The 23,818-nt window shown below is 54.3% G+C and overlaps 9 protein-coding genes across 9 annotated transcripts; 4 read left to right on the forward strand and 5 right to left on the reverse strand.

Annotated features, from left to right (window-relative positions):
• Window positions 1-4,430: 4,430 nt before the first annotated feature.
• On the forward strand, window positions 4,431-5,905 carry CABS01_06953 (BHLH family transcription factor; the record flags this gene model as incomplete). Its single annotated transcript, XM_060540318.1, has 2 exons — window positions 4,431-4,473; window positions 4,533-5,905. The coding sequence occupies 2 exons, from the start codon at window positions 4,431-4,433 to the stop codon at window positions 5,903-5,905; spliced, it is 1,416 nt and encodes a 471-aa protein (XP_060404002.1).
• A 3,135-nt stretch (window positions 5,906-9,040) lies between these two features.
• On the reverse strand, window positions 9,041-10,868 carry CABS01_06954 (cytochrome P450; the record flags this gene model as incomplete). The annotated part of the gene is made up of 2 exons (XM_060540319.1): window positions 9,041-10,315; window positions 10,413-10,868. The coding sequence occupies 2 exons, from the start codon at window positions 10,866-10,868 to the stop codon at window positions 9,041-9,043; spliced, it is 1,731 nt and encodes a 576-aa protein (XP_060404003.1).
• Window positions 10,869-12,014: 1,146 nt separating this feature from the next.
• On the reverse strand, window positions 12,015-13,153 carry CABS01_06955 (uncharacterized protein; the record flags this gene model as incomplete). The annotated part of the gene is made up of 2 exons (XM_060540320.1): window positions 12,015-12,916; window positions 13,006-13,153. 2 exons carry the CDS (start codon window positions 13,151-13,153, stop codon window positions 12,015-12,017), a joined length of 1,050 nt encoding a protein of 349 aa, XP_060404004.1.
• Window positions 13,154-13,663: 510 nt separating this feature from the next.
• CABS01_06956 (WD domain-containing protein) lies at window positions 13,664-17,527 on the reverse strand (the record flags this gene model as incomplete). The annotated part of the gene is made up of 3 exons (XM_060540321.1): window positions 13,664-13,708; window positions 13,762-17,266; window positions 17,319-17,527. The coding sequence occupies 3 exons, from the start codon at window positions 17,525-17,527 to the stop codon at window positions 13,664-13,666; spliced, it is 3,759 nt and encodes a 1,252-aa protein (XP_060404005.1).
• Window positions 17,528-18,087: 560 nt separating this feature from the next.
• Window positions 18,088-19,040, forward strand: CABS01_06957 (RNA recognition domain-containing protein; the record flags this gene model as incomplete). Its single annotated transcript, XM_060540322.1, has 3 exons — window positions 18,088-18,121; window positions 18,279-18,730; window positions 18,900-19,040. 3 exons carry the CDS (start codon window positions 18,088-18,090, stop codon window positions 19,038-19,040), a joined length of 627 nt encoding a protein of 208 aa, XP_060404006.1.
• Window positions 19,041-19,302: 262 nt separating this feature from the next.
• CABS01_06958 (uncharacterized protein) lies at window positions 19,303-19,806 on the reverse strand (the record flags this gene model as incomplete). The annotated part of the gene is made up of 4 exons (XM_060540323.1): window positions 19,303-19,436; window positions 19,489-19,551; window positions 19,667-19,682; window positions 19,744-19,806. The coding sequence occupies 4 exons, from the start codon at window positions 19,804-19,806 to the stop codon at window positions 19,303-19,305; spliced, it is 276 nt and encodes a 91-aa protein (XP_060404007.1).
• Window positions 19,807-20,158: 352 nt separating this feature from the next.
• CABS01_06959 (cytochrome c oxidase subunit 6B) lies at window positions 20,159-20,697 on the forward strand (the record flags this gene model as incomplete). Its single annotated transcript, XM_060540324.1, has 4 exons — window positions 20,159-20,207; window positions 20,383-20,495; window positions 20,550-20,613; window positions 20,663-20,697. The coding sequence occupies 4 exons, from the start codon at window positions 20,159-20,161 to the stop codon at window positions 20,695-20,697; spliced, it is 261 nt and encodes an 86-aa protein (XP_060404008.1).
• A 349-nt stretch (window positions 20,698-21,046) lies between these two features.
• Window positions 21,047-21,904, reverse strand: CABS01_06960 (uncharacterized protein; the record flags this gene model as incomplete). Its single annotated transcript, XM_060540325.1, has 1 exon — window positions 21,047-21,904. One exon carries the CDS (start codon window positions 21,902-21,904, stop codon window positions 21,047-21,049), a length of 858 nt encoding a protein of 285 aa, XP_060404009.1.
• Window positions 21,905-22,351: 447 nt separating this feature from the next.
• Window positions 22,352-23,014, forward strand: CABS01_06961 (plectin/S10 domain-containing protein; the record flags this gene model as incomplete). The annotated part of the gene is made up of 3 exons (XM_060540326.1): window positions 22,352-22,390; window positions 22,461-22,879; window positions 22,969-23,014. 3 exons carry the CDS (start codon window positions 22,352-22,354, stop codon window positions 23,012-23,014), a joined length of 504 nt encoding a protein of 167 aa, XP_060404010.1.
• Between the last annotated feature and the right edge of the window lie 804 nt (window positions 23,015-23,818).

The following is a 23,818-nucleotide window of genomic DNA, read 5'->3' on the forward strand; positions in this document are numbered from 1 at the left end:
TGTAACCGTACAATGGCGTGAGGTTTGAATTGGTAGGCTGCTCGTCAAACTGAGTTCAGCAGAGGGGATCTGGGAAACGAAGAATGTGGCTGGAGACATGGGTCGTTGCTCTAAGCAGACAAGGTGAAGGACCGGCGAAAGTGTGATGATCGGTAGGGGCGTAACGACAGCAGAACCGTGGTAAGGCATGAGTTGCGTTAGGTAATAGGGGAGTGAAGCAGCAAGCGGACTGGCCATCCGCACCAGCTACAGAGTATGAATCATGTCGAGAATTGGAAGACCAACCAGACGATGACAGGTATTTGGTTATGAGGAACAAGGTTCGGGATTGCCCGGCCCATCTTCACTAGAAGCTGGGCATATACCTCGGATGCCAATCAAACAAGCTACAGGAGAACAGTCTAGGCATGTAGGTGTCCTAAGACGTTTGAAGAATAACGGGAAAACGCGTAATGAAGATGGCGAACTAGTGGGCGCGTCTTACCAGGGGGTAGTATTGATCAACTTGCTCTTCTGAAGGCTCGTGATGGCCGTTACTCCAGAGTCAACCACCAACCCGCAGCGCCTAGGGCAGGGCTGGAGCTGTGCTCAATAGCGAAAAGTATCGCGTACCTTGCGTGCTAAGAGACGAAGGGGACGGGAATGAAATAAGAAATTGTGGGGTAATGGTGCGACCCACGACGTGATGGAGGGCCTGGGGTAGGATGAGCGACGTAGGTTGTGCAGTAGGTGCAGATGGAGACCAGGGGCAGGTCAATGGTGAGGCCGAAGGAAATGTGACAATTGGGTTCCTCGGCACGGTCGAGAGCAAGGTAAGTTGGGGAGAAAGGTACGGAGCACGGAGTACGGTAGATACGCATAAGAGGAGAGGTCGGATCTGGCAAACGTGACCGAAGCGCAGATTACCGCCACGGCTAGCAAGATTGGCGAATGTGATTGGTTGCAGGATCAAGTGTTTCGATCAGCTGGTCTGGCACGCGGAGAAACTGAGCTTCACGGTTCACCTTGGCGGCCAGGAAGAAACGGGAGTGAAGATTGAATCTTCAGCCAAGCCAGATGGGGCTTAGGCGCGGCAACCCATGCGAGTGCGACGGTGCTGAAGAAGAAGAAGAGACTTCTATCAAAGTCTGGAGTCTGTCTGGAGCAAAACCTGAAGGGAACGGCGTTTTGCGTTGGCTCGGTAGTGGTAGACGACGTTGGACAGGGAATACCTTGCTAGCCTTGCTTAAGAACTCTTGTCCTTGCGAGTTGCGGGACGCTTCGGGCGTGGAGGATTTCGATCAGTGCGATCGACCGTCCGTCAAGAATCTCGGCGCTTGCTCCTAGTTCTCGAACGAGGAATGCTTGGTGGACAGTTGAAGACAGGAGGTCAATTGTTGACTGGTTGGCTGGTGGGAAACCACAGACAGACAGGCTGGGACAGCCAGCCGTTTCGTATCAACCGAGGCTGTGTTTGTTTCCTTTGTCTCGCCGTGTCAAGAACCGTTCAAGGTCTGTGAGGTGCCTTAGTAGGATCTGTCGGCGCTACTTTAGGTGCTTAGCAGGAACTTGTGGACAGCCATCAAAACTCCAAAGGATTTGATGTACGAGGCATCCGGGTGGATAGAACAAACGGGCAGTGCGGCAAGTATGGATGTGACAGCGTTAATTGAGATACCGAGACTTGAATACACAAAACGGGATGAAGACGGTGTTACAGATGCGGTTCCAGGCGACAGATGGAAGCAACGAGTTTGGCCGAACGATGAGGCCAGACTTGTGAGTCAACGGGAATAAGACAGGGTATATCGAAGCAGAGCAAAAACCGAGGAACTTTCAGAGCATGTCGAATGGGTGCGAACGTGGAACCTCTTTGCAAAGCTCCCCAAGCTGAGATGAGGTGAGCGCGGTGAGGTGCGTGGAAATGCTGGGAAAAGCTTAGGAAGGTTGATGATGCGGGACACGAGTGCACGGATACAGGTACAAAAGTACATCGAGAGGCCAGGCCTAGAATGGAATAGTGGAAGGTAATTCCTGGGGCAGGGAGAAGATGAAGATGACTGACAGCGCTGGACAGCGGGAGGGGGGGATGAGATTGGGGATGAGAGAGAATTGAGAGGAGAAGGTGAGAGGGGGAGCTCCGAGCTGGCATGTGATGACCCGCTAGGAACATAAGTTCGTTAGCATCAAAAACTGGTATCGACCCACCCAGCTAAGCAGTCAGGCACCAAGCTAACGAGAAGGTTGAGAAGAGCTTCACGAACCAATCAAAACTTATTTAATCCCTTAGTAGGCCACCTGCTGACCGCCATTCGTGTGACCCGAGCCCGCCAGAAAGAGGTGCCTCAGCCTCTACCGGCACCTACCTTCCATAGGTGGTACACTACCTATAAGGTGGATGCTTAGGTAAGGCGTAAGCGCAACCGCACCGTTTCAACGATATGGTTCTGCTTGTCTCATGTCCGCATGGCTCCGATCCAAGATCCGGCGCCTTATCCAATCAGCCTTTCGTCCTTTTCAGTTGTTGGGGGAAGGGCAGGGCAGGTAGGACGGGATATCTTAGGACCATCCATGGCATCCTCATCCGTAAGAAACTGGGCAAAGGTAGCAATGGGAAAATTAGGCCGGCTCGAGCCCTGCTCTGCCCTGCCTACCTACTTCCAATTCCATTGCTGCTGGCCGGCCGGCCTAACCTGTCCACTGTCCGTTGACTGCTGCCACTAAGGTAAGTGCGGAGGCTTGCAGCGCGCGATGCAGGTGACCGTGCCGGCAACCCACCCACACCTCACACCCCACCCCTCCCTGCAACTTGCGACTTTGCCCTCCCTGATCCCTCTTCCTAAGTTCCTCCACCTCTACTGCGTACATCAGTCCTCACTACTATTCGTACTCAGAGAGTCAGAGTCTCTGACCTCTCTCTTCTACGCAGTACACTTCAGGCTAGCACTCAACCACCCTGGTCAAATATCAGGGGTCGTACTTTGGCTGTTTGGTGCCCCAGACTTTTCATTCTTTTCGAGTCCTTGATTTCCTGCTCGTCACTCACTCTCCCCGACTGAAAAAAATCACGGGGTCCTTGAGCCCTCGTTCTCGCTGCACCGTACAGTACCTACCAGAGAGTACCGTGTCCATCACCTCACGCCCACGCCCACGTCCTACGCCTTCGACCACGTCCGCTTCCTCTTCCCATCTGTCTTACTTGCCTTAGCTTACGTCTGGCCACCTCCCTGAGCTGATTGGGGGTTCGTTTCACCTCACCTGTTGCTATTCCTCGCTATCCGTTTTGGCGCTCTCTCAGATATGCAAGTACACGGTTGAGCCAACCTCAACATCAAGCCAAAGCACCACCTCAGCTTCGTACACGTTGGTCCAGAGTCTGTCTACCTTATACAAGCAGGCCAATGCTTCGAATGGGCTTCGCGCTCACATCCCATCTTGGACAAACACACGTACCCTCGCCCTCTCGTGGCTCGACACCGTACGCCTAGAGACTACTCCGTACCCAGACTCTGCTTCTGAGGTGCCTTTCGACAAGTCTCAAGGGTCTCTTCCTTCTCCTTAGCCCTGCATGGGCCGCATTAACGTCCGCCATACGGGGTAGACCTTGGATGCTCTTCAACTAGGAGCTCTCCATCTCACCATCCATCGAGAACGTAGCACTGCTTGACGCCGTGCTTTAGTACACCACTCTGCCGCCATCCCACACGCTGCCCCCAGCTCCGCTTGCCCTCCCCGACTTCACTTCACCTCACCTTGCCTCGCCTTACCTTACACGGAACCCGTCCCGCCTTTTGCCTCACGCTCATCATCGCCATCCATCCATCCTTTCTTCCTTCCTTCCTTCCCCCTCACCCCCCGCTCATCGGACGAGACGACGGCGAAGAGAACCTCCTTCTAGCACTAGGAATCCAGAAGCCCGGTGCGGTGCCTAAGCGCAGCCACCACCCCACCTCCGCCTCGACGCAACCTGCCAGCCTCTACTTCGGTCTCTTCCTGCTCTGCCACGGCGCGCACCTAAAGACGGCAAATACACCCACCAACCTCTCCAGACTCCTATCAAACAACACCATAGCGGTCGCTGCTGCCACAACTACAATCCGCCACCCCGCCAAATCACAAGGCAATCAAGCGACTCGCTGATAACCCATTCGAGACCGCTCTACCGTATGCTCTCTCCCAGCCGGACGAGCCTTTTGGTATAGACGCGCTGCGCTACACTGCGCTCCTGATACACACGTCCCACCCCTCCGTCAATGATTCATAGGATATCGATTTGCCCATAGGAATGCGCATGCCCTCCTTCGAGTCGACTACACTCACTCTTTCTTACGCTTCGAGGCCTTCGCGACCAACGTCTCTCGCTCTCCGAACCAGAACCAGAACCAGCGCATTCGACGGCCACCGTCCATTTGCCACAAGACGCACCCATGCTCGCCATACAACGTCCCAGGATGGGTTCGACGCAGCCGTCAGACCCCAATTTGCCCTTCGGCTGTTAGTAAACCGTCTCGTCCATTTCCCACCAAAGTCAAATACTCACAACCTTTTTCTAGATGCCGTTGATCCTTCGCAAGACTTCTTCCTCGACCCTCCCGAACCTGCGCCTGGCGCTCCTCTTCTCTCCGACAATGAAACCAAATTACTCAGTTCCTTCTTCGAGGACATGACTGCCGATCATTACAATCTACCTTCTTTCGGCGAAGGACTCAACTTCAGCGATGCTTGGTTGGAACTACCTCCCCAGTTCATGGGGACGGCAACATCTTTTGGCCAGTCGCCGGCACCGCCGCCTCTTGCTTCCCCTGGGCATAGTATGCCCCATAACGACTTTGCGGACATGATGTCCATGGGCTCAAACCTGATGCCTCCTCCTCCCCCTCCCCCACAGCAGCAGCAGCAGCATCAGCAGCAGCCGCCACCGCCGCCGCCGCAGCAGCAGCATCATCAGCAATCACACCCGACACTCGATCAGCACGCCTCAGCCGACGTTCTTCAGGCCGCCAGCACCCTACTGCACAACGGTTCCTCGTCAAGAACAAACACAAATGGGTCTGGGCCAATGTTCAGCAGCACCAGGGATGTTCCGCACTCCCTCGGTCCACCCGTCGGCCACCTAAGGCACCAACCTATGGAGGATTTCAAGCGTGCTGAACGAGGCAGCGTGGCTCAGGCCAGTCTCGTCGATGATCATGATAGCACATTCGCGGACATGTTTTTCGGGCCCGCTCCTGGCGAGAGAGTGTCTTCGCAACGGGCTAACCAGGTTCCCAATATCGATGTACAGTGGGGCTCGGATGCTCGATTCAACCGCTCCAACAGCTTTGTTCCGGATCCTAAAGAAACCTACGATGCTCTGTCTCGAGGCCAGCTGAGGTACATGGAATGCTTGGAGCCAAGCCAAAGCACAGATAATACTCGCCCACCAAGCCCGAACGGCGAGCACGCAATAGGAAAAGGTCACAGCCGAAAGTCATCCGAAGTATTGAAAAAAGAAGAGGATGCTGATGCACCGCCAAGAAAAAGGAGGAAGAGCAGGAGCACGAAGGAGGAAGTTGACGAGGATGATGAAGAGAATGGTACCACAACGAAAGCGGCAAGAAAACGCAAGACGAAGACCGAACCTACATCAGCCACTCCGCCAGCAGAAAACGGCACAGGCCGGAGGCGTAAATCCGGGACTGGGGCCAAACCAGCACGGGAGAACCTCACGGATGCACAGAAACGAGAAAACCACATCAAGAGCGAGCAAAAGCGCCGTACTTTGATCAAGGAAGGCTTCGATGACCTCTGCGAGCTTGTGCCAGGTCTCAAGGGAGGCGGCTTCAGCAAGAGCACGATGTTGACTATGGCGGCCGAGTGGCTTGAAGAGATAATGAAGGGCAATGACGAGCTCAGGGCCCAGGAAAGCGCCCTCGTGGGACGGTAATATCACGACTCAATGTCAACAATACTACCATCAGTGGAAACACCTTACCATTGGTAAGCTCCACTGCTCCTCCGGACGAAATTCGGAATACCGAACTGAAGGACGCCAGCGCTTGCCTCCTCGGGTATGAGGGCGCTTGCTATATCACGATGTAGGAGAAGAGATACCTGCAGCACGTGGGAATCGTTATCAAAAGGCAGATTCCCAGGGAAACCAAGGCAGGATATATTGGGCACGATTATGAACGTAATTTACGGGAGTGTCCCAGCCCTGTTGCGGGCCGCGCACGGGAGGCTACGATGATTTACTTGCGGAACCAGATTTACCCAGATTTATTATATTTGATCAGGGAAGGCTCTTGTAGTTGATACCCTTCACACTGTTATTTCCCCCAAATTTTACTTATTAAACGAAAAAACATATTTCACATATAATAGACATCGTCTTACTTGCAAATCTGTTGTCGGTTCAATAATTTCCCTCCTTCATCTCCCTCCTATTTCTGTTGGGCTGATCTGCCATCTCAACTTCTTGTTCCTCCCTGGCGACTGACGCACCACAAGAATCTGCAAGGGTTGAAAAGCGCTCAGTTCAGGCTTGGGGCTGCTCCTCGGAGTTTGGCAGCCTTTTGTTTTTTTTTGACATGTGAAAGCTCTAGCTCGCGTGGTGCGGATGCACCCCGCAGGTTCCTCTTTTTTTTTTTATCGACGTCGATCACCGTATGCGTACTCGCGCATTTGGCACCTCTAGCCAGACGACAGCGCTTGGCAAGGATCTGGACACTTTTTGTTTCACTCCGCTCCGCGCCTGCAGTCGCCTTTTTGCGATATTATCTCGGAGATTGGAGGCCACATGCTTGGTACTAGCGGCTTCAATGTTCACCTGTTCGCCCTTGTCCCACCTCACCGACCCCAAGGGCCCAGTGAAGTTGCTGTGGTGGTCCTGTGTGGATGTCTCGGATGGCGGGGAACGCAATGGTGGGGTTAGGCTGGCAGGTCACCCCCTCCAAGAAAACGCCCGCTTGTCCGGGGGGGGGGGCAAACGAATCTGATCTTAGAGAATCGCGGGGTGAACGGGCGGGTGATTAGGAATAGGAGGGAAGGGAGATCTGAGCGGTCGGGCGGTGACGAGATCTGGGGAATGTGTTTTTAATGGACAGAGATAAGGAAGTTCGAGTTCGAGTGCAAAGTGCGAGGCTCGTTTGGATCTAAGGGACCGAGCGACTGAGGCTTGGATGGGGGGAGGTTGAATGGGTGAATCTGAGGCAACAGAAATTCCATTTTGGCCTGGGCTGGATTCGCACTCTTGGACAAATAGAGTGGCTGTTGCTGTCCACGGTCTCCTACAGTCTACCTCTAGTGTTTGGCGTGGCTGGCCGGGCTTGTACTACGCTACTAGCAATGGAACGAACCGCAAACCTCGATGGCGTTTTTGGGCCGAGCTACCACTGCCTAGTGCCCGTCGGTGAAGGGGTCGAGGGGCTGTTTTGTTTGTGTCTGTTCTCACTTGATAAGCCTACCAGACTACCATCTCGCGCTATCTTGGGCGAGTAGGTAGGCAAAAACGTGCATGGCGGCGTGGGGGAGTCGTGAGCACGGAATGTTTTCATCGGCGGGCGTGATGGTTAGGGGACTCCGGAGGCGGAGGCGGAGACCGGGGGACGGAAGTGGAGACAGCCGATGACGAAGTAAAGGGCGGCGGATGAACTACCAGCAACAACACGGAGGCAAAGAAGGTACCCTGGGTGCCTAATTAGGTGAGGGAGGTGGACGAACGAGATATCGATTACGCGTTCCCCCCCCTGGCTTGTGATAGGCTTAGGAAATAAACATGGGCTTTTTCGTTACAACAGCCATACCTACTATTCTTCAAAGTCTCCTTTGTCTAGCTAGGAAAATGTGGTAGCTGGGTTGTCCAGAAAAGGTAACCCGTGGTGTTATGGCACATCATTTGGTTGGTTCAAGTTGGGTTTGGTGGCTGGTGGTTTGCTTAGTGAACTGTGGCTTTGACGGTGTTGCGGTTCGTTTGTCGACGACGCATTTCGAGATATTTGAGATTATGAGAACATTCACTAGCTTATTTCACTTGCCTTATTTCGAGCAGCGGGAATATCGAATAATTGATCTTTGGTTGAAAGCACAGCTGATTAGCACTGTCTAAGGTAGGTAAGGTAAGCATGATGCCGGATGCGAGATGTTGCACATCATTCGAAACATCAGCACCAATGTTCGCCATTTGCAATTAACACCACAAGATCCAACCCCCAAAATTCGAAAACGAGGAAACCAACGTTTCTGATAATTTTTCGCAGTCTTGAGCCGTCCTACTGTAAGAATAATACAATTTGGTATTAAGAGTTGAGAGCAGAGCCGCATCTTCTGCCGCTACGGACTTCATGTTCAACTTGACATCATGAAGCTTTCACATACGACCATACCCACTGGAGAACTCGGGATCCCGTCCGCTCTCCCATAGATAAGCCAGTGAGGGCCGGATTAGTAGTTGGGTCGGTGACGACCAGCGAATACCTGGTGTTGTATGTTTTTGATCTTTTTGAGGGTCCCCTGGTTGTGTTCATTCACATGTGAGAGCGCTCGGGACTATCTTAGTCTTGCGGCTCGTTTGTTTGTGAATGTCCGGCCCCGTGAGAGATCAGTCGTGGTGTTTCGGTGAATGACTTGTCTGTGTTGACTTGGTTCTTCTCCGTAATAGTGGAGTGGACTGGTCGAACTGATTATGCTATAACTTGGTCTAGGCCCACTTGCTCTCTTGCTTCAACGGCATTTGCTGACATGACAGACTCGTGAAAGGCTTGAGAACGACGGATTGCTGCTCGATTGAAGGATCCTGGCCTAGGGCTCACTTGGGGACATACGTAGGTGTTGGTCTACACTGAAGGGTAGTTACCCAGAGAGACATTGTAGAAGAGTAAGTTTTTCCAAGCGCCCAGTTGAAATATATCAAACAACAAACTGCATTCGAATATTTGAAATCGCTCACATCTAGTGGGCAACATTCATTTTCTCTTTCCGCTAGGCACCTCTTTCAAGACAAACCTTATATTATATGTGAAGAATACCAATCTTGATACTTCGAAATACAAGCCGATCTCGGCTCCCCCTTTCAACCCCAGACTCACTCCGTATCCGAAATAACTCTCAGCTTAATCATACTAGACTTGGGCTTCGTGAAAAGCCCCTCCGTCAACCCAGGATCCTCCAGCTCGGCAGGCAACTTCAAAAACTCCAAGTTCCACACCAAAAGCGTCACAATCATCCTCAGCTCCAGGTACGCCAGCCGTTTCCCCCAGCAGCCCCTGGGCCCGCTGCTGAAACTCATAAACGGCCCCGCGTTGTTATTGAACTTGACCGCCTCGCCCTCGGCCTGCAGCCATCGCTCGGGGCGGAAATCCTCGGCGGGGAAGTCGCTGTGCGACCAGTCGCCGACGCCCTCGCTTGATGCCTTCTGCGAGGTCTCGCTGCGTTTTGCGTCGTCGACGGGCACCCCTGGTTGTACAAAAGTCGGACCGGTGAGGAGGAACATGAGCGTTGTGCCCTTGGGGATGATGTGGCCTAGGATGTTGATGTCGCGGACGGTTTCCTTGGTGATGGCTCCCGCGGGACTGCACAGGCGGAGAGTTTCCTCGATGAAGGCGTCCAGGTAGGGGACCTGCGTCCTGAGGATCTCTTCAATGGTGGGTTCGCGCTTCTGCGCATATGGCCCGTTGTAAGCGGATCGCAGGGCGCTTCGCAGCTTTTGCTGGGCCTCCTGGTGCGCACCGAGATACTTGACCGTGAAGCACAGGGTGCTATGGGTAGAGTCCTGGCCGCCAGCGATGTATCCCCACAGCATATCGTTCAGCTGCATGCCATCATACTTTGGCTCACGTCCCTCCTCGACGGCCGCTGTCTTCTCCCGGGAGACGACGTAGTCTACCGCCGACTTGTGCTCCGACGAGCCACCCTTGGCGGCTCTCTTGACAGCGGCATCGATCTGGGCTTGCACTGCATCCTTCTTCAACTTCAGGGCCTGACGCGCCTTGGGCTTCAGGTTCTCGATGAAAACGGACAGCTTGGGGAACACGGAGCCAAAGACCGCCGTGATGGAGACGTTGAGGACGTGGAGCGCTTTCACAAGGGCCGGGGTTTCGGGTGACGGGAACTTGGCAACCTGCGCGGACGAACCGCTCGGGACCACAACGTCGTTACCGGCATCTTCCAGGAGCTTGAAATACTTCGCCGTAGTGCTCTCCTCGTACCCGACGCCAAAGACGGCTGTCATCATGATGTCGTAGGTGAGGCCCTCCAAGTCCTCGACAGTCTCGAATGGCAGCCCCTGTGCGAGAGCTCCCTTGCGTTTCCAGAGGCGAATGAAGTCAGAGATGGCTACGTGCGACGCCGGGGCAGAGACCTAAGGGCACGTTAATATTCGTTGACTTGGGTACCTTGAATGCGTTGTATCAAATTGATATGCTGGAATGAGGATAAGGGGTAGGGAGATATCTTACAGAGTGAAGGAAACTGTTCGTCATCAAGTCCTTGGTAAGAAACCTCGACTTCTTAAACGACGGGTGCGCGTCCTCCATGGCAATAAAGTGCTCCGACAAGAACCCCTGCCACGCCACGTTATTCATGTACCCGCGACTGAGCTCCTTGCTCCGCTTCGCCATGAGATCCCTCGACTCGCGATAGTCGGCGACAATGACGAGGGGCTTGGAGAAGGGCAGGAGGACCTGCACGACGGCCGACTTGTGCTTGGCCACCAGGTCGTAGAAGAACCTGGTCCGGAAGCGCGCCGCCTTGTCATACTCCGCAAAGTACGGGACGTCGCCCGAGATACGACGCGCCGAGTCTTGGTTATGCGGGAGGCCTGGGATGGGCTTGGGCATGAGCCAGTTGTAGACGAGGCGGAGGAGGAGGGCGGCTGCCGCTATGGCTGCGGTGATGGTTGTAAGTCCTGCCATTTTTACTGTGTCTATGAGAGAGTGGTTTCCGAGTTACGCAGGTTCGTTTGACTTGGTCATGTTCCCAAAACTGTTAGAATCCTGAGACGACACCAAGTCATCTTATACGATACATGCTTCGCCTCTCGACTTGGAGATGAGGCTACTCGGGATCTTCACTACTCCCCGTCAAAATAGACTCCGTTAGAGACTCCGCTGGAGTCAAGGTAGATGTTACACCCGCTTGGAGTATTCGGATTGTAAATGACCGACTGCGCAGTGGCCTTCGGACAACTCCTCTAATCACAAAATCTACAGAATTATGGATCTGCAACGGTCCCGGGAAGCTATCCTAGCCCACCGACTATAACAAGGGTCTTTTGAATTTAACGACGGCCTCCGGGCGGACTAGTATCTGTAAATCCCGTAAAGCCAAGAATACGGACACGGCACTTGAATAGGAGAAAGTGGGCGTGTAGGGCATATAGACTCTGCGCATTGAATCAGCACTATTCCCTTACTCCTCCTACGTGAATGAAAATAACCAGGACAATGGAACTACCGGACTTTCGGCCGAGTGACTCTGTTGCAAGTTCAAACTTTCCGCTCGTCACCTTTTAGATCTGTTGAGTAAGTCCGGACAAGGCGCACCATTGGTATTATCCGGTTCCGCCTCCGCCTCCATGTCCGCCACTACCACGGCGCAGGACGATTCTGAGCACCGCTTCGCGGGCCTCATCTAATGAATGATACGATTGTGAGAATGACTCGGTTGATCTCTCCTAGACAGACTTGAAATTGGAGTAAGTACGCTCCTACGCTACGTCTTCTAGGACGATTTAAAATTATGGTTCTTTGCGCAAATATCGATCGTATGGTATGCGAGAATATATACAAAATAGGCATACGTTTTCAATGGCAAGACTAAGGCCAAAGGCCTGTAAATGACACGATGTACTGGGTCAAACATAGTCACTGGGGATCTGCAAACACTACTTTTCACAAAAGCACTCTGGACTTCCAAATCTTCCAAGACCGACGAACTGCACTCTAGATAGAAGCAGTGTATTGACCATTATCCCGGAAGGCTGGTCGAATTCCACTTCGACTGAAGTGCCCTCTATCTAGAACTTGCCCCCAACCAGTGAATCATCTCAGCCGGTGACTTCATCCGCGAATCAACGAAGCAAGACCCAAGACAAACACACATACGAGAATATCGCTCCTCACCGTCAAGAAGATCTGTCCATACCGCAACGCAGTCTCGGCGTAAGTCTTGATCGAACCAGGCAAGAATCCCACAACAGTCCACAACATGCCCGGCGGAGGCGCCCGTCCACGCTCAATGAAGAACCTCGTCGTGAGCAACACAGCCTCAGTCGTCGCAAAAATCCAGAAGAAGATCTCGCGGCCTTTCTCCATACTGTTGAGGTCCGTAACTGCCTCATCGCTACCCGTAGGGTAATTGTAAGATAGTGCCGTGCGCTCGCGTTCAAGCTTGCTTCCGGAGAAGGTCGTTGTAAGGGCGATGTAGAGACCAAGAGAGATCGCAAAAACGGCGTGGACAATGCGCCAGATGTAGGCGGACGAAGCGGCTTTGGCTTGTTCGGGCGTTTGCATTCCAGGCATACCAGGCATGCCTGGCATACCAGGGAATCCTGCCGGGAAACCACCCTGTGCACCGCCGGCGCCGGGAAAGCCTGGCATTCCGCCGGGAGCGCCGCCACCGGCCATCATCTGCGAGAGCATCTTCATCAAGGGATCGTCTTCGCCGCCGGGCATGCCTCCTCCCATACCGGGACCCGCAAAAGGGTTCTGCGGGGCTCCGCCCGCGCCAGGGCCCTCGAAGCCCAGCATCATTTGTCGAAGCTGGTCCTCGTTCATAGAGTTCGGGTCGAAGGGCGGTCCAGCGGCAGCGGGACGGGGTGTCGAGGCCGGTTCGTAGTAGTGCTGGGAGATGTCGATTTCCTCGGGGTCTGCATGGTCGGCGCTCACGCTGGGCTTCGGCAGACCTGATGTGGCCGGAGCTGGGGACGATGATGCTGAGGGAGGCGTCGATACGGGCTCATCTAGATAGAAACCGAAAATCAGCATTTGCGAAGCTCAAAACCGGCGTCTGCACTTGCGCAAGGTGTCGAGAAGGATTCGGTCATCGTACCTCGCTGAAATCCTCCACCAAGACCAGTAATCTTGTTCAGTCTCGCGGTACCGCCAGCACGAATTTTGGCCTCGCGCTTCGCCTTGCGTAGACGTATTTGTTCAGCGGCGCGCTGAGCCGCAGCATCCTCTGACGTTGACTCCGTCATCGTGATTGATTTGGTTTGTTGGCTGTGGAGTGACAGGTTGTCGAGGTGTGACGTTTTGTGGATGATGTTGGCTTTAGCCCGCCCTTGCTTATCTTATCATGGCCAGGTGCCAGCTTACCTTACCCCTACCTTTAGGTAGTGAGCTCCAGTCAAGCCACCCAAACCTCTCACCTTCGACGAAAAACGTACTGGTACAGGTCTTGCTAGCCAGCTGCAATTCCCATGCCAGGAACAATTGTAATTGCGCCAATATTTGCAGAACTGTTAATCTCGGCGCCGACTCCATAAAATGGCCGAGTGATCTTCTCACCATCTCAATCGAAATTTTGCTGTCCAATTTTCACTGTCACAAGGCCAGATCATCACAGCATCAACCACGGCAGACTTGCAGGCACTTAATCACAGTCTCCACATTCGACTTAAGCTCTAGTGTATACGTAAAAGCGCAGTTGGCTATCATCAACATTTCATGTCCCATGACATCCCATCCCCTTAACTTCGAGAAGGCACTCATGGGGTGGCCTTGCTCATGCTGATCAAACGCTTCACACCGACCTGGGATAAGACATTAGTATACAGTAAGTAAAGTGTTGTAGCAGCGAACTTACCATCCAGTTACCGCATTCATCAGTCTTGTCCCGCTGAATCTCGACTTGGATCTTGTGAGCAACCTCATAATTCTTCTGCTCAATAGCCTCGCCCAAAGCACAAAGTTGATCGATTGTGTCAGGCTTGACCAGCTCCTCGTTGTTCAAGTGATCAAACAAAAGATTGAGGCGCTTTTGAGTATCCTTGACCTGCGCAGCAAAGGATGAAGGCGCGCGAGAAGCTACACGCTGCATATCCGAGCTGAGGACATCGACCAGTCGCTGGGCGTGAGCTGGAATGTGCGACCTGTCACCAGCTGGGTGTCTGGCCTTGGGCGGGGCAGCCGCCTTGGGGGGAGGAGGGGTCGGTTGAGCTCTGGCAGCAGGCGGGGGCCCGTTGGAAGGAGGAGGGCCAGTGGGCGGCCTCGAGGCTGCTGTAGGCGGGGCCCCGTACGGCGAAGCCGCGTACTGGTTTGACGGTGTGCTCTGCTGGGGCGGCGGCGCATAAGGGTTTCTCGGGGGAGGCTGGCTTCCGGGAGGTGGCATAGAGGACCCCAGGGGGGGCTGGCTTGCTTGCGGCTGGGCCGAGGGAGCGGGCGCGTAGCGGTTAGAGGGGGCAGGGCCAGATGGAGGAGGGTTGTATGGCGAGGCAGTGCGAGGCATGGTAGGTGGCGGCATCGCGCCAGGCTGAGGGGGCGGAGGGGCGTATGCGTTCGATGCCGATGATGTTGGCCTAGGCGGGGCCTGGAAAGTCTGGGGAGGTCCGGCCAGAGGAGACGTGACACGAGGCGGGGCAGGGCCCTTGGGCGGCGGAGGAGGAGGCGTTGAACCAGTGCGTCCGTACGGGCTCTGAGGCGGGGGACCCGGTTGGTTAGGTTGCTGAGAGAACGGCGAAGAGATTGGAGCGACGCTAGGAGTGGTCTTTCTTGGAGGAGGTGCTTTGGCAACCAGAGGTACATCATTCCAACTCTCCTTGGGGCGGAAGGACGTAGTGGGCGTGGAGTTACGCGGCGGCGGCGGCACCGAGCCGAAGTTTGAGGGAGGTGGTCCATAGCCCGAGGGTGCCTGGTAGGCCGGCTGGGCGACGGGAGGCTGGTAGCCTTGGCTCGGGGCGTAGGGCGACTGGCCGGCAGGCGTGTAACCACCGATTGCCGGGGCAGCCGGGGCATACGGGTTCGACGCAGCTGCCGGTCCGGTTGCTGCCACGAGAGCCGGCCCCGTTGGTGCGTACGGGCTAGCACCGACAGGAGTCTGAGCAGGGGCAGTGGGCTGGTAGGACTGATAACCGGGGGTGGCCCGGGGATTGGCCGCCGCAGGAGGCTGTCCCGGACGACGTCCAGCAGCCGGCGCCTTTGGTGCAGCCTGCGAGACGGCGGCCTTGCCCGTAGCCCGTGCCAAACGCTCCCTCGCCAGCTGCGCCTCAGGGTACTCCTTGGGTAGTAAGTCCAGGTATTTCTGGGCAACTGCGAGTTGACCGTGGGCGGCAATGATTTCGGCGTACTCAGTGTACTTCTCGTACAAAGCTGACAGCTTCCAGTCGGCAGATTGCTCCTTTCCAGAGTCCTGGAACTTTGTGACTTGACGGAAGATGGTCACCTTCTCGATGAAGTGCTGAAGTGATCGAGCGTGCACAGAGAACGTCGAATCATCGCTAGGTTCCTGCATGCCAGCCTGCTCGGCCTCCTCAAGCTCTGTGATCCAGATGGAAACGACCTTCTCGAGCTTTGACCCAACGAGGAAACAGAAAGAAGCATCCTTACGTGAGCCGTTCTCGAGGATACGGTCGCCAAGAGCCTCGCAGAGATCGGGGAACTCTTTGGGGTCAGAGAACGTGCAAAGAATGGCCATTGACTCCTTCCAGTTCTCGAGGTCGGCGTTGTAGACAACATCCCACAGGTTCTTGGCAATAACTGATCCGAGCAAGCGAACGTAGCTTGGGACACCGTCCTTGCTGGCCAAATAGGCACTCTGCACCTTGTCCACCAGCTCCTGCCCACCGCAGTTGGCAATGAGGAAAGCATCTGCCCAACGCTCTTCCTTGAGGGAGATCTCAGTGGCCTTTGCAAAGTTTCCAAGCATCAAAGCCTTGGTGATGGACTTCTCCACAGTGGTATCCGTGTCGGCCAGCAGGTGGAAAGGACTGTCCGTCTTGGCGCCCTTGGTCGCAGAGAGATTCGACAAGAAGTCTTCTTCGCCTTCTCCGTCGGCCTCGCCCCACATGTTGTCGGACTTCTCTGCCTCCTTCGTGTCCTCCTCCTTGTCAGCCGCAGCACCCTCAGGCTTCGCCTCTTCTTTGCCCGAGACTCCGTTGGTGATCTCTTCCTCGTTGAATCCGAGGTACTCAACAATACGCTTCCGCGGATTCTCGCCAGTAAGAGTTTCCATCACAAGCCAGTCCGCCTTCTCCTCCTCGGTCTTAGCCTGTTCCTTACGGGACTCGCAGAGACCGACAATGTCGCCTGACTGCAGAGACTCCTCGAACTTTTCCGTGGAGGTACCGATGGACGAGTCAACAGAAAACTGGGAGATGGAGATCTTGGTGGACTTTTGCTGGGCATTTTGCTTGAAAATGACAAGCTTTCCGCCAAAGCCAAAGGTAGCTCCCACTGGACGCTCGAACCACTTGGGGGCTTGGCTCAAAGAGAACGACGCTCCCTGAGGCTGCGTCTGAGCACTGGTAAAGAAGTCTTCACCATCGAGATTGTTGTTGGTAGCGGCCTGCGTGTTCGTAGGGTTGGTGTTCTGAAGGGTCTGGACGGTGATCTTGCCGTCAAAACCAGCAGTGGCAGAAAGATTGGGGTTGGCGGGGTTGAATCGAGTGAGAAAGGTCCAGTTTGTAACCTCAGGGAACTCTCCCAGTCTCTCTCCCGTTTGAGGGTTCCACACCAGAGTCCTGTTATCTTTGCCGCAAGAAAGCAGCAAATCGCTGTCCTGCTGGCACCAAGACAGGGAAAGGATACCCTGCTCGTGTCCCTGAAGCGTCCTCTCGGGCGCATTGGCATTTCTGAGATCCCACAGGAAAATGACGGGAGCAGTATCGTCGTGAGTGGCGGTCAGGAGCTTCGTCGAGTTATTGGGATCCCACGCAATGGCGCTGACGGGCTTCCTGTTGTTGTTCAGGGTCAAAGAGGCCTTCTTGGTCTTCAAATCCCAAACAGTGACGAAACCGCCAGAGCCTCCGGTGGCGAGAATGTGCGCAACCTTGCGGTTCCATGCGACAACTTCCAGGTCGTCAGCGCGAGCAGCGGCGGTTCCCAGTCGGAATGGGTTCTCCACATCGTTGATGTCGTAAACGAACAATTCTCCCTTTGCGCCGGCGGTCGCAAGAATATTCGGTCGGAGGGAGTTGAACTGGAGGGATTTGATCGCACCGGTGTGCTTCGTTGTGCGGGACATGAAGGCATCCTCGGCTCCGTCGATGAGCTTCTCGGCATCCCACAAGTCGAGAGAGCCATTTTCGAGGGCACCTGCGATGATACCCCTCGGGTGGTCGGAATCGGCCGGTCCCCAAGCGAGGTCATAGAATCTAAGTGTCGTGAGCCAAGATGTCTGATTGGTAGTGCGGCAGCAGAGCCTACCTCGAGTCGGTGCTGATGCTAGCTATGGGCTGCAGCTCGAGGCCTTGGTCTTGGTTGTCAAGGTTGAGGTCCCACAGCTCCAGCTTGGTCTCATCAGAAAAGTCGGCATCGACAGCTCCAGCTCTAGTGCCGGTGATCAAAAGAGGCTTCGACGGGTCGGGGGACCAGGCGAACGCCGCGGTCCTTGGGATCTCGCGGAGGCGGACCATGATTGCGAGAATCACTCAGTCCCCAGGACTGCACTCGGAGGGAGGGGGGAGACGTTGCTATAAGGGAAGTCGGCCAGTCTGAGAAAGACAAATCTAGCTGCGAATTGGCATTGGTTGACGTGACAGTGACAAGAAGATCTGGCGAGGAAAGCCGAGATTCTCTGGAGTTGAGAAAAGTAAAACCAAGCCTTATGGGAGAGGTGGCTATTAGTCGTTGAAGCGGTAGTGTCACAGTGCACGCTGGCCCTTAGGGAAATATGATGCCAGATTGCAGCCCCATCCCAAGCTCTCCAAGGCCTAAATCGCAGCCATCCATGCCCCCTTAGCACTGGACCGTGCACCTCTCAACTGGCCCAAGCAGGAAAAGTAGCGTCACGTGCATCGTCATCACAGCAGGGAGAATGGAAGGCGGAGAGCAGCGGCGGGACATGGAATCCATTACATAAGCGGCCATATTCACGATGCATCTTCTTTCGTCGGCAATTCCATACATCCTCATTCAAGATGAGAAAGTAGAGGTACAGAAACAAGCCTGTAGAAGTAGGTATCTCCGGCAGAAGATGATGAGGCAGGTTTCCAAAGTCGAAGTTGAAGGTGGGTATACCTCAAGGTACCTTACATCAGTGGAGGGGAAGAAGCGAGCAATTGTCGTTGGGTATGGCTTACGTAACTGAACGCTAAGACACCCAAAGAACCACGGCACAGCTCCAAGTAGCTAAAATCCACTTCAGCCAATAGAGACTTACAACAGCTCTTGCGCAGAAACTCCACTTACTATCAGAAAGATTCACTCCATTATCACTTAGCCGCGCTCATTCTCGAGGTATTGCTACGCAGGTTCACGAACTCAACCATCGCCAAACGAATAAAATCTGTGTCAAGATGACGGACGCTGCGCGCTGGAAATCGACCGTCTTCGTTGGTGGACTGGCCTCCATAGTGACGGCCGCCAACGTTCACGATGCATTCATCCCCTTTGGAGAAATTGCCGATGTGTCGCTACCGAAGAACGACAAGCCAAACTCAACAGATCCTCACCGTGGCTTCGCTTATGTTGAGTATGAAGATACGGAGGACGCGAAAGAAGCCATCGACAACATGGATCAGTCAGAATTCTTCGGGCGAGTCATCAAGGTGTCAGCCGCTAAAGTTCCCAAGAGCGCAGACGAGGGCTTGGGCAGCAAGAAGGCTGTCTGGGAACAGGTCAGTCATTCCTTGAATATATGTCTCACATCTTTTGTTCGCGGTTCTCACTACTTCTTATCTTCTTCTTTCTTTACTCTAAATTCTATCACTCTGCTACTATGCCTCTCCTCTGATTCATATTCCTACCTCATCGAGCTTTGAAACAACGTACTAACATCCATCATAGGAGGGATGGCTGGCAGAGCATGCTGTTGGAGAGGAGGATGGATTGGCAACAGACCAGGGCACAGCACAGATTGAGATGCGTGGGGATGACCCCATGCAAGGTTTGGAGGGGCTCGATGTCGCGGGACCACGACCAGAGTGAAGATGAGTTGGTGTGGACGAAGGCGACTGAAGCCTGTTTTGAATTACATAGCGACGGCGTTCACACGGATTTACTGAGATATAAAAGGGGCACGGCTTTTCTCTAATACTCGAGGCGGAGAAGCACAATGAGAAAGGAAATGAAAGCAGCGTCTCTGGTGCCTTTTGATCTGTCTTTGTCGTAGACTTATACAAACTGATCCTCCCTAATAACACACGAGCGCCATGGTCAATCGTTCTCCCGTCGTCCTCATAACCTTCGCTTAGTGGTGCTCCTCTCCGTGGCCGGCGTCGGCGGCAGACTTGCCCTGGCGCTTGAGACGGATGGTCTTGTCGGTCATGAAGTGACGTCCGACAGAGTAGGTGGCAGCGGCCAGAGCGAAGCCAACGACGACACCTGTATGCCGTCAACAACAATTTGATGTAACCTTGAATGTCTAATGACGTACCGAGGGGGATCAGTTCGGGGGGGATCTGGCGGAGCTTGCGCAGTCTCTGGGAGACGGTGTGGCCTGGCATCAACAATATCAGCTCCTGTTAGCCATTTCGCAATACCACAGTTTATCGTCGAGATCGGTATCCGATATCGCGGGAGCGTTCAATGGCTGGGGGCGGGTTTCGACGTACCGACTTGGTCCTCGGCCTAAGGGGAGATGTGAGAGTTAGCGATTGCGCTCATCCGGGCCGGCGAAATTTCAACGTACGGGAACGGGGGACATCATGCGCAGAGTCGGGCGGAAAGCGCGGAGACCGAGAGTAGGACGCATTTTGGCGATTTCTTTTTTTTTCTGAAGAGGGGAGATTTTTCGGTCCTGTCGGTACGGCGGGAGGGAGCGTAGTTGATCGGGATTGGATCTCAAAATGAGTGTTTAGAAGTTGGACTGGACTTCCATCGGTCTGGTCTGATGTTGGACTGGAGCTCGGCCCACCTTTCTAATGCCTGAGGCCCGATTGGCCATCTTCAGGCATCCACCCGTTCTCGCCCGTCACCACCTGATTCTCGATGCAGAAACGACCATTCAATTGCTCTCAAAGCATCAACACCGATCGCACGCCGTTGCCCACTCGACCCCATCACCAGATCCGACTCCCAGTCAATTGAACTCGCAAGCCGCCAAAATGTCCGACGATCAGGAGCTCGTTACCAAGCCCTTCAAGTTCGTTACCGGTACGCTGAAGAAATATCCCTCTCCAAAGTATGGTCTGATCTTTTTTCCGAGGCTAACTGATGACCACTATAGCCGGTATGAACCCTCCGCCCGAACCACCGAAACCCGCGATAGCGTCACCTCAATTGAGAGCGGGAATGATGAGCGACGTGAACCTAACATGAGCTTGAATAGGCACCGATGCCCGCTACCCGAACATGAACCAGACCAAGCACTGCTGGCAGAACTACGTCGACTACCACAAGTGCATCAACGCCAAGGGCGAGGACTTCGCCCCTTGCCGCCAGGTCCGGACCGTCCGCGAGTTCTGTTGAAAATTGAAAGAAACTAACAAGTCGCAGTTCTGGCTCGGCTACCGCTCTCTGTGCCCCTCTGGCTGGTACACCCGCTGGGACGAGCAGAGAGGTCAGCACTCCGTCCGTATATCAGAAGCACGCATACTAACACATGACAGAGGCCGGCAACTTCCCCGTCAAGCTCGACGCATAAGCAAATTTGGACTCTGTTGTGAGCAGGTTAGACGGAGGAGCCGGGCGACTGTATTACTTCAAGATGGATCGAGACCTCAAATAGAGCATTGGAGGACGTGTCGTGCGATGACGCTGATGACGCTCCAGGGCGCCGAATATGATTTCGTGAAAACTATCTGTAGTGTCCGCCCATTTGATCATTTGTACAAAAACTTGAACCTTGATACCGTTCCTTTAACCCCGCTGACCAGAAACTCCGTGCGCTCCCCTTTGCCGTTATAATTCTTACGCAAGCTAAGCAGTGTGATGAAGATGGTAGAAGAAGCAAAGAAGTGAAGAGGCGATGAGAAGCGATGCGACTCGTCAGCTCACTTCTTCTTGCTCTTGACTTCATCCTCATCAGAACTCATAAACTCATCGTCCTCATCGAATCCAAAGAACGTTCTCGGCTTATCCTTGGGCGCCTTTGCCGGTTCCGATGGCGGTGTTGACTCTTTCGAACTGCCAACTTCCTCATCACCCTCATCCTCACTCATTTCCTCCTCCGTCTCCTCTGATCCTGTCGATCCTTGCGAAGTACCGAGAAGATTGTCCTTATACTTCCCGGCTTTCATGGCAGCAAGTACCGCTTCGCGGGTTCTCTCGTTAGACTCTTCTTTGTCCTCAACCCACTTTCCGTCGAGGCGACCCTTGCTGCCGTTCTTGATCTCGTCCTCGCGTTTCTCTGCAAGCTCAACGATCTGCTCCCATCTTTCGCGACGCTTCTCTTTCTCCTTCTTCTCCATCTCTGGCTTGATGGCGAGGTACTCCGCCAGAGCCTTGGCCTCGGTGACGGTCCGCAGACGTCTACCGTCAAGGTTTCGGCTTGAGTTGTTGGCATCTCCCTGATTTCGCTTCTTCTTTGAGGACATGCGACCACCAGCGGCTCGAAGCTGGGACCCAAAACCACCCTTGCCACCGCAAAGCGGTACTGAAAGTCGCAAAGAAACAAAGTCATCATCGATGGATGACAGAAGATCAGACACTGGTTTGGTAGACGAAGCTGACAGCTCTTTGTTGGAGACGGTCGTCAGGATAAGGCGGTTATCTGTGGCGGGCAGTCGCTCGTCAAGCTGTTGTCGCAAGTCGCATAGGGTCGTCGTCGAGGAAACAGGCAGTACCAGTGTCGATGGTAGGCCCAACCCAGCAAAGGTGCTGATGAATACGTTGACGTTTTTGACAGCCATTTTGAAGTCGGAAATGCTTTACGTCCGTAGCCGAAGAATTTGATTTCTTGATTTGCGCCGACGCAATAATAAGTCGATGTGCAAGTGACGATGTCGAGGCGGGACAAGGACGCGAAGTGGCAGGCAAATGTTCAGTCTTTGGTTATAACGATGAATTATGAGATAGGCGCGGCTTATCGCAGATACCTAGCTACAGGGTGAGGCGCAGCACCCTGAGGAAGTGTGGCGGGTCCTGAGGATACATTGACTTATCGCTAGGCGTTATCTACACGTGATGACTCTGTGCGCCATTAGAGCGCCCCACACTTCGTCCGTTCCGCGTAGGGTTGACGCCCACTAGGCTATTCTACCTTCCCACGACGAATTTCGAAACTTTTTGTTAGTTCTCGACAGCGCTCGATCAGACATCCCACTCATCGACCAGCAGCGACCACGACAACCGCCACGATGTTGATCCCCAAGGCCGACCGCAAGAAGATCCACGAGGTTAGATTTACAATTTTCAGGCGTGCTGAAAAATTGGGAGGATAGCGATTGCTGACGACGAAAATTACAGTACCTCTTCCGTGAGGGTGTCCTCGTCGCGAAGAAGGACTTCAACCTCCCCAAGCACCCCGACATCGACACCAAGAACCTGTTCGTCGTCAAGGCCTGCCAGTCGCTCACCTCCCGCGGCTATGTCAAGACCCAGTTCTCGTGGCAGTACTACTACTACACCCTGACCCCCGAGGGTCTCGACTACCTCCGCGAGTGGCTTCACCTTCCCGCCGAGATTGTCCCCGCCACCCACATCAAGCAGCAGCGCTCCCACGCTCCCCCCCGCGGCATGCTCGGCGAGGGCGAGCGCGAGAGAAGACCCTTCGGCGGCCGTGGCCGTGGAGGTGACCGTGGTGACCGTGAGGGTGGCTACCGCCGCCGTGATGCTGGCGAGGGCGGCAAGGAGGGTGGTGCCCCTGGTGGATTCGAGCCCCAATTGTGAGCCTCAACCCCTCGAATGCTTTGCGCATATGTCGATACTGCGCACAGCAAGGGTTGGAACGTCTTTTTGCTAACACATGTTATAGCCGTGGTGGCTTTGGCCGTGGCCGTGGCGCCGCTCCCCCCTCGTAAGAGGATTCTTTCCTATCGGCTTTTACTCTCGAGACGCATTGGCAGAAACAAAAAGGCACCGACATGTACTCTAAAAAGTGGATGGCCGGAACAGTCGCGCGTCTGTTAACGTCACAGACAACGGGGGAAACATCGTGGGAGTTTGGAGGTTAGATCCTCGGAAATCGTTTGCATCAAAAGGTCATGAATTGCAGCCTGCGGCTTTGTGCCGTTTCCTCCAAACTGTGAAACGTCCTTTTGTCCTTCTTACCACGCTGTGATGAGCAAGCAGTGTCTGCCGGCTAGCACGTGGGGTGGTGCTGAAGTTGCGAGAGGCCACGTTCAAGACCCCTTCTGCATGTCGAGGGCAGGCAAAGATGAGAAAAAGAAATGAGAACATGCGCAAAGCATTTCTCAAGTCGAGGATGGACGAGAAAGGGGTCCGTCTATGAAGGAATGTTGAGAGCCTGGGGTAAGCGCCGACGCACGTAGGATAGCTTCAGCAGGCTTCGCACGAATAACGTATGGTTCCAGACATGAATGCGCTTTACCTGTGGCGCCGCAGCCCCTTCTGTGCAAAGAAGCAATGCGCGATGTTCCCTTGCCTTAGCGAATATGCGTGATAGCCTCAAAAGTTGAACGGGGTGGCCAGTTGAAGGAATCCCGAGGCGGGTAAGTAGGGTCGTTGAGAAGTGGCGTCACTTTCCCATGCTGCCATCGGTGGAGGGGTGTACCCAGAACCCACCCAATATCAGGAGCGTGCTCCGAACCCCTCCCATTGGCTGGCAACACCCGCACAGCCAATGGGAGCACCTCCTCACATGG

This window comes from Colletotrichum abscissum, assembly GCF_030869225.1.
Source record: "Colletotrichum abscissum strain IMI 504890 chromosome Unknown Scaffold_14.1, whole genome shotgun sequence".
NCBI classification, from domain to species: Eukaryota; Fungi; Ascomycota; class Sordariomycetes; order Glomerellales; family Glomerellaceae; genus Colletotrichum; species Colletotrichum abscissum.